At 37.2% G+C, this 17,669-nt stretch overlaps 1 protein-coding gene across 1 annotated transcript in view; it reads left to right on the top strand.

Moving 5' to 3' along the window:
* Window positions 1-17,669, top strand: part of PIK3C2A (phosphatidylinositol-4-phosphate 3-kinase catalytic subunit type 2 alpha) — a 195,882-nt gene that overhangs the window by 75,153 nt on the left and 103,060 nt on the right. Inside the window, exon 3 of the mRNA XM_077114133.1 lies at window positions 12,055-12,158. Within this exon, the coding sequence (XP_076970248.1) occupies window positions 12,055-12,158 (104 nt within the window). The remainder of the gene's footprint in view (window positions 1-12,054; window positions 12,159-17,669) is intronic.

Below are 17,669 nucleotides of genomic sequence, written 5' to 3'. Positions count from 1 at the left end.
ACATATCCCATAGTATGCAACACAGTTTTCCCCCATACTCTGAACTTAAACACTCTTTGTACAAGAATCATACCTTTGAAGTAGTTCATGCAAGAACTTATTTATATTTGTAGTGTTAATCAGTGGGACCCATAGATCTATACAACCCCTTTCAATCATGTTTACCTTCAATATGGTACTATTACTTATAGACCCGCTAGTGAACCACCTTCACTTCTCTCTATTCCCTTATCTTTGAGTTCAGCTTCATTAGCTAACCTTTCACCCATCTCTAGTTTCTATGTATCTCTAAATCCTCTATATTCAATATTATAAGCCTCTAATTTTATCTTTACCGTGGTCATAAAAGTGGAATCACAGTATCTATCCTTGTGTCTGGCTTATTTCACTCAGCATTATGTCCTCAAGGCTTATCCATTCTGTCATGTGCTTCAAGATATCATTCCCTCTTACTGCTATATAATACTCTATCGTATATATATACCACATTTTGTTAATCCACTCGTCTGTTGATGGGCTCTTGGATTGTTTCCATCTTTTGGCAATTGTAAATAATGCTGCTATGAACATCAGTGTGCAAATGTCTGTTTGTGTCACTGCTTTCAGCTCTTCTGGGTATATACCAAGTAGTGGTATTACTGGGTCATAGGGCAACTTGATATTTAGTTTCCTAAGGAACTGTCAAACTGTCTTCCATAGCCGCTCTACCATTATACATTCCCACCAGCAGTGGATGTGTCCCAATTTCCCCACGTCCTCTCCAACATTTGTAGTTTCCTGTTTGTTTAAACCACCCAATTTTTAAATGAACTTGTTAATTAAAAAAAATTTTTTTTAAACATAACACCATACAAACACAAACATTCTTACCACATGATCATTCCATTCTTGGTATATATTCAGTAACTCATAATATCATCGCATAGTTGTATATTCATCACTGTGATAGTTTCATAAAACATTTGCATCAATTCAGAAAAAGAAATAAAAAGAAAAAAGAAAAAAAACACCCATTCTTAAAGAGATGTTTGTAGAGTCCCCTTGGGGAAATGGGGAGAAAGGGGGAAAGATTAACTTCCCCATTTGGAGAATTCTTGATATTCTCACAAGCAGTGGGGACAATCAGATCAATAGACCAGGCCGTCAATCTTGGGTTTTGCTCCCATGAAACTTATCCCAGCAAAGGATAGGCTAAGTCTACTTAAAATTAGGCCTAAGAGTCACCCCCAGAGAACCGCTTTTGTTGCTCAGATGTGGCCTCTCTCTCTCTCTCAGCTGACACGACAAACGAACTCACTCCCCACCCACCCCTGATGTGGGACATGACTCCCAGTGGTGTAAGCCTCCCTGACAACGTGGAACAGAAATTCTGGAATGAGCTGGGACTCGGCATCAAGGGATTGAGAAAACCTGCCCGACCAAAAGGGGGAAGAGAGAAATGAGACAGAGTGTCAGTGGCTGAGAGATTTCAGAGTCGAGAGGTTATGCTGGAGGTTATTCTTATGCAGTTCGTATTGTGGAGTGTTTGACAAAATTCGTGTGTGAAGCCATCTGGCCCTGAGGCTTTCTTTGTATGAAGGTTTTTTGATGACTGACTGAATCGCTTTTCTTTGTTGAAATCTTCTATTTCTTCTTAAGATAGTGTACTTGTTTGTGTGTTTCTGGTTATTTATCCATTTCATCTAAGTTGTCTAGATTTTTGGCATATTGTAATTCATTCTATCCTCTTACGATTTTATTTTTTTAGGGTCTGGTAATGAGCCCTCTCTCATTTCTGATTTTCTTTATTTGCATCTTCGCTTTTTTTTTTTAATGCTGTATGGCGGGGTCACATTTCATTATCTTTCCATGTGAGTGTCTTGTTATTGTAGCACCATTTGTTGAATTTTTCTTTGTTTGTTTTGTTTATTTGTTTGTTTGTTTTGGGGGTAGGGGTAGGAAGTGCATTCCTTTTTTCATTGTCAGCCTTGCTAGTGGTCCATCGATTTTATTGATTTTCTCAAATAACATCTTTTGTTTTTGATTCTTTCTGTTGTTCTTTTGTTTTCACATTAATTTAATGCATTATTAATTTATTTTATTTTTATGCTTTTATCTTTATTTCTTTTCTTTTATTTGCTTTGTGGTTAGTTTGCTATTCTTTCTCTAATTCCTCCATGTGTGTAGTGAAGTCCTTATTTTTTGCTGTTTTTTCTTTTATAATATAGGCATTTAGGGCAATAAATTTCTCTCTCAGCACTGCCTTTGTCATATCCCATAAGTTGTAATATGTCGTATTCTGGTGGTTACTGATTTCATTCATCTCCTGATAGTTACCAGTTTCTCTGGCAATTTCTTCTTTGACTCACTGGTTATTTAAAGAGTGCATTATTTAGTCTCCATATATTTGTGAAAGTTCTTGTTCTCTGGTGGTTATTGATTTCCAGCTTCAATCCATTGTGGTTAGATAAAGAACTTTGAATAATTTCAATCTTATTAAATTTATAAACACCTGTTTTGTGCCCAGCATATGATGTATCCTGGGGAATGTTCCATGAGCACTAGAGAAGAATGTATATCCTAGTGTTTTGCAGTGTGTTCTAGTTTGCCAGCTGCCAGAATGTGATATACCAAAAATGGAACAGCTTTTAAAAGGGGGAATTTAAGAAGTTGCTAGTTTACAGTTCTAAGGTCATGAAAATGTCCCAATTAAAGCAAGTCTATAAAAGTGTCCAATCTAAGGCATCAGGAAGAAATACCTTTGTTCAGGAAGGTCAGTGATGTTCAGGGTTACTTTCTCAACTGGAAAGGCACATGGTGAACATGGTGGCATCTGCTACCTTTCTCTCCTGGCTTCTTGTTTCATGAAACTCTCCCAGGGGCATTTTCCTTTTTCATCTCCAAAGATCTCTGGCTGGTGGACCCTGTCTCATTGATGTGTCATGGCTCTGGTAATTGTCATGGCTATCTCATTGTTCTCAAGCTTTCTCCAAAATGTTTCCTCTTCTGAAGGATTCCAGTAAACTAATCAAGACCCACCTGGATTGGGTGACGTCACATCGCCCTCTAATCAAAAGTTAATATCCACAATTGGGTGTGTCACAGCTCTGTGGAAATAATCTAATCATTTTCCAACCTGCAGTGCTCAATAGAGATCAAAAGAAATGGCTGCCTCCACAAAATGGATCAGGATTAAAACATGATTTTTCTAGGACACATAATACTTTCAAACTGGCATACCATTGATTTTATTTAGTAGAGTTATATAAACATCTTTGAATAGCTGTTCCAAAGTCTGTGTCTCCTCTGGTGTTTTACTTTGGTCATTAGGTTGGGCTGTATCTGTCTGCATCTTGATATGCTTAATGATCTTTGGTTGCCTTCGAGGTATGTAAATATCTTGATAAGGTTACTTTGGAAGTTGATTTCCTTCAGTAATCAAAAGTTTTGTATCTGTGGGATGGTTATAGAGTAGGACTTAGGGCATAGAGTGGGGCAGAACAATGCAGTGACGGGTTGCTATGCAGGCATGGGCACAGTTCAAGGGCACTGCGCTTATGCCCAGGAGTGTGGGATGTGGAGTGCAGGTTTGTGAAGGGGTGATGTAAGGGCTGTGGGGGCAGAGGGTAGCTTGGGCAGGTCTTGGGTGCAGAAGCAGGGTGCGCTGTGGAGGACAGAGAGGTGGGGCACAATGGCTGTGCAGATTTGCTGATATGAGGTCAGAATGCCGTGGGCGCGTGGAGTGTAGGGCTTGTGATATCAGGGTGTGGAGTTCAGTGCACAGAGATCAGGGCACAGGGAGGACGGGACTTTGTTGACTCCTTGCACAGGGGGATGGGGTCCAGTGGGACCAGGATGTGGATGCGTGTGTGCAGGGGCAGGGCACTGGTTGTGAATGTTGTGGGGCGTGGGTTGGGGGGCAGGGTGCATGCTGTGCGGTGGGTGTGACCCTGGCGCGAATGTGCAGGTTCGGGGTGGGGTGGGAGTGTACGTAGGTATGCACAGGGCTGGGGAGTAGGATGCAGGGGCCAAGAGGTTGGGTCATAGATGTATGGTTGCCAGTCAGACAGGACGTGGGTATGTGTATGTGTGGGTCTGGGGGGCTAGCCCTGGTGTACGTGTGTGTATGGCTTGAGGGGTTGGGTGACAGTGTGCACTTGTGTGGGCTGGGGGTATGTATGGCCAAATGAACACTAGTGCCTGGGTGGTGGTGGTGGGGGCTGGGGCTGGGGTGCCGCGGGTCGCAGTGCCAGGGTTGTGAGGTGCAGGTGTTGAGAGGGCAGGGCATGAATGCTTTGGTGCTGGGGCAGGCAGGACGTGGGTGTGCATGTGTAACTGCATGGATCTGGCGTGTGCAGAACTAGGGGGCGAGGCAGGGTTGTGCGACTGTTTGTGCTGGTGTTGGCTATGGTCCGGATACGCAGGTGGGCGTCTGCTGGCAGCAGGGAGGGGAAGGGTCTGGGCATGGGTGTGCAGGTCCCAGGAGGAGCCGGGTGAGAGCATGTGTTTATGTGGGAGAGGTGGGTTGAGCTGTGGTCGGCTTGCATGTGTGAGCTGGCTGGGAGTGTGGAGTGGGGATACCTGGGTTGGGGGGTGTCGGGGCAAGGCTGGTTGGAGCACCAGCTGTCAGGATTGGGGTGGGGGTTGATGTTCAGGTATATGCGGTGTGGTATTGCCTGCCACCAGCGTTACTTTGGCCTCCAGGGTGCTTCCTATGCTTGCCAGTCTGTGGCAATGGCTCACATAGTCTCAGAGTTTCCGGGTTTTTCTCAAACTGGATGGCATTTCAGAGGCATGAAACACTGTGCTTCAATTTTTACATCTGTAAAATGGGGACAATTATAGTACCCACCCAATAGGGCTTTGTGGAAAATAAATGAATTTATACCCATAAATTTTTTACCATGGAGCCTGATACATACCTGGTAAATGCTCAGTAAGCACTAGATATTATTATTAGTAAAACTAATAATCAGAGAAGCTTATTTTATAGAATCACATATTAATTGATTGCTACTCTTTTTAGAGACTGTTGAAGGAACTACCTGGTGTTCATGGTACCTTGTATTCTTTAAATATTTTATGATAGCTATGACGGTTTTATGGGCTTTATGTCAGTGAATTTAAACGGGTTTCTAGAGAAAGCGAAATGTTCAACAAATTGAACTAATGGTTGAGTGCCTTCTAACTGGATATGAAGTTCTACAAAACTTTCTTGATTCTTGTCCGCAAGGATATATTAGGACAAATATAAAATCGAATCTAATGATAGGGTATTTGATTCAGACTATGTACTTAGAAGAAGGAGGAGAGTAGAATTGCTTCATGCTGAGTAACCATGAAAGGCACTGTAGATGAAGTGGCATTCAGTTGGGCCTTAAAAATGAATAGATTCCTTTTTTTTTTTTAATTAATTAAAAGAAATTTTTTTTAAATACCAAAAAACACCAAACAAACGCAAACATTCATAACTTTTGATCATTCCATTCTACATATATAATCAGTAATTCACAATATCATCACATAGTTGCATAATGAATAGATTCTTGATGCATGTTGTTAGGGCAGTTTGGAAGAAGCCATTTCAGGCAAAGAGAAAGGGTCAGAGGCAAAATAGCTTAATTTGTGTTTCATAGGGACAGAATGTGGTTTAATATAACTGGAACATAACTATTTGGGAAGTTCTGGGAAATAATATTAAATTGTATTACTGCCAATTTGGAGTATAACACCAAAGAGAATTGTTAGGACATACAAATCCCATGCTTTAGAATAGTGTAGTCAGTTTGCTACAGTGCTTATTTCTATAACACAAATTAGCTTATGTTATTGATAAGTGTTTTAGTTTCCTAGGCTGCTCAAGCAAACACTCAAGAAATAGGTTAACATAAACAATAGTAAACTATTAGCTCGTGGTATTGAGGCTAAGAGAAAGTCCAAATCAAGGTGTTGTCAAGGTGGTGCTTTTTTCTCTAAGATTGACGTTCTAGGGCTGGATACCAGTAATCCTTGGTCCTTGGTGCCTGTGTCACTTGACAGTGCACATGGTGGATTCCCTTGGCCTCTCCTTTCTCTTCCTGGTTTTGATTTTCACCTTCTTGCTTCCTGTGGCTTTCTCTCTATTTGGATTTCATTGTGCTTATAAAGGGACTCCAGTAATAGGATTAACATCCATCTTGATTGAAGTAGGCCACACGTGACTGAAGTAACCTCATAAAAAATCCTATTTATAATGGGTTTCCACCCATAGGAATGGAACATATATATTTTTTAAGAACATATTTTTCTAGGGTACATAAAGCTCCAAGTAACTATGGTTAAGTGTGGAACTGATGTCAGTTAATGGGGAAGTAACATTAGTTCAAATATGGTCTTTCCCAACAGATTAACATTTTAAAGTAATCTAGAACAAACTTTCTCACAATTAAAGCAAAATATGAATATATATAATAAAATGCTGAAAATTCTGCAAAATACCTTCTTTTAGTGAAGATTGACTGCTGGCTATCCTCTGCCACAAGGCAAGGCATATGGTGGCATCTGCTGGTTTCACCCTTCTCTTCCAGGTTTTGTTGATTTCACCTTCTTGCTTCCATGGCTTTTTTCCTCTCTGACTTTTATAAAGAACTCCAGTAAGAAAAATTAAGACCCACCCAGGCCATGCCTTAACTCAAGTAACTTCATCAAAACGTCCTACTTACATCCACAGGAATGGATTAGCTTTAAGAACATGATTTTCTGAGGTACATACAGTTTCAAACCACTACAATCTTTTCAACTTCCCTCCCAGCCCCCACTTTGCTGAATTCGTTTATTAGCTCTGTAGCTTTGTTGTAGATTTTTCGAGGTTTTCTATATATAGGATCATATCATCTGTAAATAGTGCAAGTTTTACTTCCTTACTAGTTTGGATGCCTTTTATTTCTTTTCCCTACCTAACTGCTCTGGCTAGAACTTCCAGCAGAATGTTGGAAGTGTATATGCTTTGGGATTAGTGGTGACAGCAGGCATCCTTGTCTTGTTCCGGATCTTAGAGGGAGTTTCCAGTCTTTCACCATTGAGTATCATGTTAGCTGTGGGTTTTTCATATATGGCCTTTATCATGTTGAGTAAGTTTCCTTTTTTTCGTAGTTCTCAAAGTGTTTTTGTCAAGAAACAATGCTGGATTTTGTGAAATGGTTCTTCTGCACCAATTGAGATGATTATGAGTTTTTCCTTTTGTTTTTTTAATGTAGTGTATTACATTAATTGATTTTCTTATGTTGAACTACCCTTGCATATCTGAGATCAAACCCACTTGATCATTGTGTATAATTATTTTAAGTGGTGTTGGATTTTATTTGATAGTATTTTTGTTGAGATTTTTGCATCTGTATTCTTAAAGGAATTTGATCTGTAATTTTTTTGTAGTATCTTTATCTGACTTTGATATTAAGGTGATGTCAGCCTCATAGTATGAGATAAGTAGTTTACCCTCCTCAGTTTTTTGGAAGAGTTTGAGAAGGTTGGTGTTAATTCTTCTTGGAATGTTTGGTAGAATTTTCCTGCAAAGCCATCTGGTCCTGGGTTTGCTTTGTTGGATGGATTTTGATGACTTATTCAATCTCTACTTGTAATTCTTCTGTTGAGCTCTTGTTTCCTCTAGGGTCAGTGGAGGTTGTTCATATGTTTCTAGGAATTTGTCTGTTTCATCCAGTGTACATTGTTGTTGCACACTTGCTCATAATATCCTCTTATGATCCTTTGTATTTCTGTGCAATCAATAGTAATGTCCGCCTCTCATTTTTTATTTTATTAATTTGCATATTCTCTCTCTTTTTCTTTGTCAGTCTAGCTAAGGATTTGTCAATTTTATTCATCTTTCAAAGAACCAACTTTTGGTTTTGTAAATATGCTCTCTTGCTTTTTCTTCTCTATTTCATTTATTTCTGTTTTAGTTTTTGTTATTTCTTTCCTTCTGCTTGTTTGGGATTGATTAGTTGTTCTTTTTCTAGTTCCTCCAAGTGTGCAGTTAGGTCTGTGATTTTAGCTCTTTCTTCTTTTTTAGTATATGCATTTCAGGCCATAGATTTCTCTTAGCGCTGCCTTTGTTGCATCCCATAGATTTTGATATATTGTGTTTTTATTTTCATTTGTCTCAAGATATTTACTGAATTCCCTTGTAATTTCTTCTTTGACCTACTGATTGGAAGTTATATTTTTGGATTTTTCAGTTCTCTGCCTGTAATTGATTTCCATCTTTATTCTGTTGTGGTCAGAAAAGATGCTTTGTATGATTTCAGTCTTTCTTAATTTTTTGGAACTTGTCTTGTAGCCCAATATGTGGTTTGTCCTGGAGAAAGATTGATTCATGTGCACTTGAAAAGAATGTATATCCTGTTATTTGGGGGTGCAGTGTTATTTGGGGGTGCAGTGTTCTGTATATGTATGTAAGTAAGCTCTAGTTCATTTATCCTATTATTCAAGTTCTCTGTTTCCAGATAGATTAATATCTATCTATTAATGATAGTGTATTGAAGTCTCCAGCATCATTGTTGAGATGTCTATCTCTCACTTCAGTTTTGCTAGTGTTTGCCTCATGTGTTTTGGGGCACTGGGGTTAGGTGCATAAATATTTATGATTGTTATTTTTTCTTGGAGAATTAACCCTTTTATTTATATATAGTGTCCTTCTTTGTCTCTTGAACCAATTTTTTTACTTGAAGTCCATTTTGTCTAGTATTAATATAGTCACCGCAGCTCTTTTTTGGTTACTATTTACATGTAACATGCTTTCAATCTATTTGTGTGTTTGGGTCTGAGGTGAGTCTTTTATAAACAGCATACAGTTGAATCATGCTTTTTTAGAATCTGTTCTGCCAGTCTCTGTCTTTTCATTGGGAAGTTAAATCCGTTAATGTTCGGTGTTATTATTGTAAAGCCAATACTTACTTCAGCTATTTTGTCCTTTAGTTTTTAATGTTGCATTTTTTTGTTTGTTTCTCTTATTGCAACCTCCTTTTCTGTATAATTGATCTTTTGTGAGTTATCTGACTGATTGCATTCTCATTGTTGTTTCTGTATACATTTAAGATACCTTCTTTGTGGTTGCTCTGAAGTTTGTATTATACAATCTACATCTATTACCTACTAATTTGAAAAGATACCAATTTAGTTTCAATAGCATACACCTTCTCTGCTCACATATCCCTGTTTCTCCTCTTTATATTATTTTTGTCCCATGTTACCTTTTTATATTTTGCATGTCCATTATCAGAAAATACACCTTTTTCTTTTCAATTGTTTTCTGACTCGTAGGAATTAAAAGTACAGTTGTATATTGAGGATATAGTACTATTGGGTTTTACATCTACCATTTTAGTCACATTTACTGAAGATCGTCATTTCTTCTCACTACTACAAGCCACTCTCTCCTGTGTTTCCTTTCAACCTGCAGAACTTCTTTTAGTAATTCTTTTGTTGACAAACTCTGTTTATTTGTGAATATTTTAAACTCTTTCCTCATTTTTGAAGGATAGGTTTGCCAGATAATGAAGTTTTGGCTGTAAGTTTTTCTCTTTCAGTACCTTAAGTATATCATACCACTGCTTTCTTGCCTCCACAGTTTGTGATGAGAAATTGGCATTTAATCTTATTGATAATCCATTGTATGTGACAATTTGCTTTTCTCTTGCTGCTTTCAGAATTCTCTCTTTATCTTTGGCATCTGACATTCTGATTATGATTAGTATGTGTGTTGGAGCGGGACTATTAGGGTTTATTCCCTCTGAAGAATAAGCCTTCTTGGACATGCATATTTATATCTGTCAAAAGAGCTGGGAAATTTTCAGCTATTATTTCCTCAGATATTCTTTCTGCCCCCTTTCCCTTCTCTTTCTGGGACACCCATGGTGGTTATATTTGTACACTTAATGTTGTCACTCAGGTCCCTGAGACATTGCCCATTTTTTTCTATTCTTTTCCCTATCTTTTCCATTGATTGTATGAATTTCAGCTGTCCTGTCTTCTGATTCACTGATCTTTCTTCTGCCTGTTCAAGTCTACTGTTGTATGCCTCTAGTTTATTTTTAATCTCCGTTATTGTGCTTTTCATCCCCGTAATTTCTGTAATATTTCTTTTTAAACTTTCAAATCTTTATACTCATACATTTTCTTAGACTCCTATTTTCTTTATCCATATTTTTCATCTCCCTGAATTGATTTACGATATTTATTTGAACTTCTTTAAACAATTGTTCCTAATTCAGTGTCTCCTCTGAAGTGTTTTAATTTGTTCTCTTGATTGAACCATATCTTCTTGTTTCTTAGAATGGCTTATAATTTTTTGCTGATGTCTGGGCGCTTGATTATTTTGATGTGTTAACCCTGAAGGTCAGTTTCTTCCTCTTGTCTAGGATATTGTGGATTGGTCTTGTTTTAAGGCTCTTTTTTGATACTTAGTCCAACTTATTCTGGACCTTTAGAGTAACTTGTGTTTATTTATGTTTTCTCAGCCCTTCATCCACTTCTTGCCCTAGGTATGTGGTACAATTTTTACCACACACTTTTTGTGCAATTTTTTCACCTCCAGGAAGAAGCGTCCTTTCCTCTGGTCCTTCTCCAGAAATCTCATCTATTCTGTCTTTGTGCAGAATTTTCTCTGCAGCTCCTATGATTAAATTCTCTCCCCTACCTAGTTTATACTTCTGTTTACACTTTCCAGTTCTGGAACCCATCCTATCCTAGAATAGCTCAGTCCCATGTTCCAACCCCCCCTGCCCATTCTCCTCCCTTTTTTTTTGCTGTGTGAAGCTTTCTACTTCAGGTTTCTTTCCCATTAGGGTATCCCATCCTGGGGACCCAGACGAGGTCATTCCCGAAAGATCTGCTCTTCGTTTAGGTGGTCCAGCTAACACAGACTGGATTAAATAAGTGTACCTCTTGCCAGCAGTTCTGCAGTGGCCTCCCTGTTTTCTTTGTTTTTTCTCTGGTGGCCCTTTTGTGTTTGGTACTCTTCAGGGCCTTGTGCCCCTCCTGAACCTTTGTGGGTTTAGAGTCCCTGTGCTTGGATATGTGTGGGGTTCTAGCTTGCTGCTGTAAGTGACTCCATAGTCTGCAGTACTGATAGGAGGCTCCCAAGTCGTGCTGTCCATGTGTAGCTCCCAAGCTGTGAGGGACCACATGGGGACAGGGAGGTGTCCAGTCTCACTAGTCCAGGAAGAAAATCTCCTACTGATCTTAGAGATTGTTCTTTTTTTCTTAGATTTAGCATTTGTGGATTCCTTCTCCAGTTTCTATTGTCCCTTAGAGCTCTAAGCAAGTGGGATTTCTTTTATTAGTTGATTCTGAGATAAGACTTTTCCAGGAGATGTCTTATGTTGCCATGTTTCTCTCCCATTTTAATTTTAAAGGAAATTTACATTTGAAAATTGTACCAAATCAAGCATTTTTACATAATAAGTCAAAATACCTTTAAATGGGCTCTATACTTTGTTATGCTTGAGTGGTGAATTTATCTCCCTAAATGTTGGAAACAAATTTAGACCAGATATATTTAACTTTTGAGGAACTGTCAGGATATTTGTGTAAGTTTATGAAAATAGAAAATGCCCATTCCATCCTATAGTGTATTCTGTTACATAAAGTACCAACTTCTTTCTTTGAATTTTGGATATATAGTTGATACATAGAATTCCTGATGTATTAGAAGAATGGGTTTGATTGCTTCATTTCCTTAAAAAAAAAGTTAACTACTGCAGTTGTTAACTTTGTGAAGAGTTCACTTCAGGAAGATTTCAAGTGGAAAGGTCTTCAGTATTTATTTTTTATTGACCAATAAAGTATAGCCTGTTTTACTTTTGAGTTCGTAAAACCAGCGAACTTCAAATAAGGCTTATTAGTTGTCATTATTATTTCATTATTTTTACGTATATAGAAATATGTAATTTTAAACTTTGTTACTGTTTGATTTATTTTACCTTTACATTTTTATGTATATTTTCAGTTGAAAATTTTTGTGTTATTTTGTGTTGCTATGTATCATTTAGAGGATCTTTCACTTTTAAAATGAGGACACTTTTTTTTTTTCAATTACAGAAAGACTCAAGCGGGACCATTAGTTTGCCAACTAGAAGTTCTCTTCTACAGGATTCTGAAGTACAGAATGAGGAGGTGGCAGCTTTTTGTCAGTCTATTACCATGTAAGGAATTTTCTTTATAAATTATAGATTTTTTTATTAACTGCTTGCTTCAAAAAAATTAACTGGGAAACCAGCTTAGTGCTATTTATTCTAAAATTCTGAAAATTTTGTTTTATTCCTATGGCTAAAATTTCAAGGCAGATAGTTAGTTGGCGTATTAACAAACTGCAGTTGAACCCACCTCTCTACTGTTTGGTTTCTGAGAATTTAGCAACAAAGCAGCAAAATTGAGGTTAGCCAATAGATTTCCAGTTCTTTATTAACCAATAAAAATATGACACATGTAAGTTTGGTACACTTAGAAAATGCCTACTTTCAGTTTAGGGAGATTTAATCTTACTATGAACTTTCTGACATTCAAAATGAATGCCAGTTTTAAAGATATAAGAGGCAAGATAAGAAGAACAAATATATTTTCTGAAGAACTAGAAAGATGCATTTCTAAAATACCCTCCCAATCTTAAAGTATTTTTTATAGATGAGGAAAATGGGTTAAGAGAAAAGTGACCTACCAGAGTTTACTCAGCTCAGTAACAAACCAGAGGCAACTTCTGGTTTAGTGTGTTTTCTTTCCATTGTGTCATTCCCTGTATTAGTCAGCACTTAAGTCATGAGTGTAGAAACCTATCTTGAACTAGTATAAGTTAAAAAAGGATCATACTTTGCTCCATAAATCCAAATAGCAGAAAAATGAAGGATAGGCCAGAGTTCATTGACACTGAAATCCAGGAATTCATACAGTGAGAGGCTTCATCTCTTCTTCTTCCCCCCCCCCCTCCCCCTTTCCCCTCCTCTTTCCTTTCCTTTTCATTTTTCTTTCCTTTTCTTCTTCCTCTCTTTGTTTCCCCTGTCCTCCCTCCAGGCGTCTTGGCTTCATTTTCTTCTACTGTAGATGGGGTTTGAAGGCAGATTGTAGTACTGATAATTTAGAATTCATATTTTAATGGATTTACCAATGGCGAGGAAAGGGGGTGTTCTTAGCCGGTGCCAGATAGAAAAATCCCTGGAAGGACAGGAATTAGCCTGGCTAGAACAACAAACGTTGAGGCCAAGGTGATGGGATCTGGTGTCAAAAGAAGGGAAGGTAGATCACCACAGAGGGAACTGTTCTGAAGCTAGAATTTTCCTTAGTGGTCTGCTTAAGCATAGCAGGGTTTGGAGTTCCCAGATAATTTTTCAATATATACATCATTTTATTTTTATGGGATTTATTAATGTTCAACTATATATTCTAGACTGTTGCTGATATTTCACTAAAATTTTACCTTCCCTTTTGTTACCTTTCAAGCAACATTTCTTTTCATCAGAATACCATAGGAAAGAGAAATAAGTCAAGCCACATTTTCCTTCCCTGCAAAGATTACTCATAGGTGGATTTTTATCATTATTTTTCAATTTTATTTTATTTATTAAACATACTAACATACAAGCAAACATTCTTACTGTATGTTCTACTATATATGTTCCATTCTACTATATAATCAGTAACTCACAATATCATCACATATTTGTATACTCATCATCATGATCATTTCTTAGAACATTTGCATCAATTCAGAAAAAAATAAAATGAAAACAGAAAAAAATTCATACATACCATACCCCTTACTCCTCCCTTTCATTGATCACTAGTATTTTAATCTACTAAATTTATTTGAACATTTGTTCCCCCATTTTTATTTATTTTTAATCTATATGTTTTACTCCTATCAATAAGGTAGATAAAAGGAGTATCAGACACAGGGTTTTCATAGTCACTCAGTCCCATTGTGAAAGCTATATCATTATACAGTCATCATCAAGAAACATGGCTACTGGCATACAGCTTTACATTTTCAGGCAGTTCCTTGCAGCCTCTCCATTACACCTTAACTAAAAAGGTGATATCTATATTATGCGTAAGAATAACCTCCAGGATAACCTCTTGACTCTGTTTGGAATTTCTCAGCCATTGACACTTTATTTTGTCTTATTTTGCTCTTCCCCCTTTTAGTTGAGAAGGTTTTCTCAGTCCCTTGATGCTGAATCCCAGCTCATTCTCGGATATCTGTCCCGTGTTGCCAGGAAGGTCCACACCCCTGGGGGTCATGTCCCACATAGAAAAGGGGAGGGCTGTGAGTTTGCTTGTCATGTTGGCTGAGAGAGAGAGGCCAAATCTGAGCAACACAAGAGGTTCTTTTGGGGGTGGCTCTAAGGCCTAATTTTAAGTAGGCTTAGCCTATCCTTTGCGGCGTTGTTTTATATGAAGAAACCCCAGATTGGGGGCTCACCCTATTGCTTTGATTGTCCCTACTGCTTGTAAGAATATCAAGAATGCTCCGCTTGGGGAAGTTGAATTTTCCCCCTCTCTCACAATTCCCCCAAGGGGACTTCGCAAATAATCAGTGGATTTTTTAACTCAGGTTTTTCAGTGGTCCTGAGGTCTTTAAAATAGAAGGAACATTTAGGCAACTTAATAAGCAAATTACATGTATTAGAGATTACTTTTGCCTGTTTTTATATATGTTGTGGTTCATTATATATAAATAGTCCATTAACTTAATGGTTTGTAAGTAGTCTGTTATGTGTTCTTTAGATCCTTTCCTTTTCTTCCCAAAGAAGCTCTTTCTATTAGGCTGTATACTTTCTGTATTGATTATAACTCTGCAAGTTGAAATCTAGGCTCTGTCATTTTTTTTTTTTTCCATTTCAATCTTATAGATATATGTACAAACTCTGCCATTAAGCTAATATGATTATTTATATTTTTATAAATATTATATATAGTAGTTACATAATATAGAACCCAAAATGGATTGTGGACAGGAGGAATTATTTTTGTAACTTTATTAATAGACTATGATTGCAGAAAATATTAAGATAGTAAGTCGAGGTATCATTTCAGAAGGAATTTCTCCTTCTCAGTTCTTTTCATCATGCTGAAGGTTTCTGAAAACTTTAGAGCTTGTTTGGATGTACACAAGATGCTTTACCCTTTTATTAATAGTTAATTTTGTGATTCGGTATGAACATCTGTTTCATAAACTGTAGAAAATAAGCAAAAACCACCTATCTGAGAAGCATTAAGAAGTTTAGGTTGGGTCTAGTAAAGGTCCCATCATTGTGTTGTGGAAGTGGTAGCTTGGCAGAAATCAAATATCTGAAAATAATGTGTCCCCATCAATTATCAATTTAAGTTTATTGCTTAGATTATGTATTTTTTGTTTTCTTTTGCATTTTTGTTTTAATTTCCACTCTTCGTTCTTTTGATGGATCAGTGAAATATTCATGAAGATGAATACAAAGAAGTTACCACCCCTTCATATTTACCTGGCTCATCCATAATTAAACATGATAGCATTCATAATTCGTTTTTTTTAATTAATTTAAAAAAAATTAACTAACACAAATTTAGAAATCATTCCTTTCTACATATACAATCAGTAATTCTTAATATCATCACATAGATGCATATTCATCATTTCTTAGTACATTTGCATCAATTTAGAAAAAGAAATAGAAAGACAACAGAAAAAGAAATAAAACGATAACGGAGAGAAAAAAATTTAAAAAAATTTAAAAATAAAAAATAAAAAATAATAATAAAAAAAAACTATACCTCAGATACAGCTTCATTCGGTGTTTTAACATAATTACATTACAATTAGGTAGTATTGTGTTGTCCATTTTTGAGTGTTTGTATCCAATCTTGTTGCACAGTCTGTATCCCTTCAGCTCCAATTACCCATTATCTTACCCTATTTCTATCTCCTGATGGTCTCTGTTACCAATGACATATTCCAAGTTTATTCTCTAATGTCGGTTCACATCAGTGGGACCAACAGTATTTGTCCTTTAGTTTTTGACTAGTCTCACTCAGCATAATGTTCTCTAGGTCCATCCATGTTATTACATGCTTCATAAGTTTATTCTGTCTTAAAGCTGCATAATATTCCATCGTATGTATATAGCACAGTTTGTTTAGCCACTCATCTGTTGATGGACATTTTGGCTGTTTCCATCTCTTTGCAATTGTAAATAATGTTGCTATAAACATTGGTGTGCCAATGTCCGTTTGTGTCTTTGCCCTTAAGTCCTCTGAGTAGATACCTAGCAATGGTATTGCTGGGTCGTATGGCAATTCTATATTCAGCTTTTTGAGGAACCGCCAAACTGCCTTCCACAGTGGTTGCACCATTTGACATTCCCACCAACGGTGGATAAGTGTGCCTCTTTCTCCACATCCTCTCCAGCACCTGTCATTTTCTGTTTTGTTGATAATGGCCATTCTGGTGGGTGTGAGATGATATCTCATTGTGGTTTTGATTTGCATTTCTCTAATGGCCAGGGACACTGAGCATCTCTTCATGTGCCTTTTGGCCATTTGTATTTCCTCTTCTGAGAGGTGTCTGTTCAAGTCTTTTTCCCATTTTGTAATTGGGTTGGCTGTCTTTTTATTGTTGTTGAGTTGAACAATCTCTTTATAAATTCTGGATACTAGACCTTTATCTGATATGTCGTTTCCAAATATTGTCTCCCATTGTGTAGGCTGTCTTTCTACTTTCTTGATGAAGTTCTTTGATGCACAAAAGTGTTTAATTTTGAGGAGCTCCCATTTATTTATTTCTTTCTTCAGTGCTCTTGCTTTAGGTGTAAGGTCCATAAAACCGCCTCCAATTGTAAGTTTCATAAGATATCTCCCTACATTTTCCTCTAACTGTTTTATGGTCTTAGACCTAATGTTTAGATCTTTGATGCATTTTGAATTAACTTTTGTATAGGGTGTGAGATACGGGTCCTCTTTCATTCTTTTGCATATGAATATCCAGTTCTCTAGGCACCATCTATTGAAGAGACTGTTCTGTCCCAGGTGAGTTGGCTTGACTGCCTTATCAAAGATCAAATGTCCATAGATGAGAGGGTCTATATCTGAGCACTCTATTCAATTCCATTGGTCGATATATCTATCTTTATGCCAGTACCATGCTGTTTTGACCACTGTGGCTTCATAATATGCCTTAAAGTCTGGCAGCGTGACACCTCCAGCTTCGTTTTTTTTCCTCAAGATACTTTTAGCAATTCGGGGCACCCTGTCCTTCCAGATAAATTTGCTTATTGGTTTTTCTATTCCTGAAAAATAAGTTGTTGGGATTTTGATTGGTATTGCGTTGAATCTGTAAATCAATTTAGGTAGAATTGACATCTTAACTATATTTAGTCTTCCAATCCATGAACACGGTGTGCCCTTCCGTCTATTTAGGTCTTCTGTGATTTCTTTTAACAGTTTCTTGTAGTTTTCTTTGTATAGCTCTTTTGTCTCTTTAGTTAAATTTATTCCTAGGTATTTTATTCTTTTAGTTGCGATTGTAAATGGAATTCGTTTCTTGATTTCCCCCTCAGCTTGTTCATTGTTAGTGTATAGAAACAATACAGATTTTTGAATATTGATCTTGTAACCTGCTACTTTGCTGTACTCATTTATTAGCTCTAGTAGTTTTGCTGTGGATTTTTCAGGGTTTTCGACGTATAGTA

The sequence above is a fragment of the Tamandua tetradactyla genome, chromosome 8 (genome assembly GCF_023851605.1).
Source record: "Tamandua tetradactyla isolate mTamTet1 chromosome 8, mTamTet1.pri, whole genome shotgun sequence".
NCBI classification, from domain to species: Eukaryota; Metazoa; Chordata; class Mammalia; order Pilosa; family Myrmecophagidae; genus Tamandua; species Tamandua tetradactyla.
The sequence above is the reverse complement of the archived record's forward strand: the minus strand, read 5'-3'. Positions and strand labels throughout refer to the sequence as shown.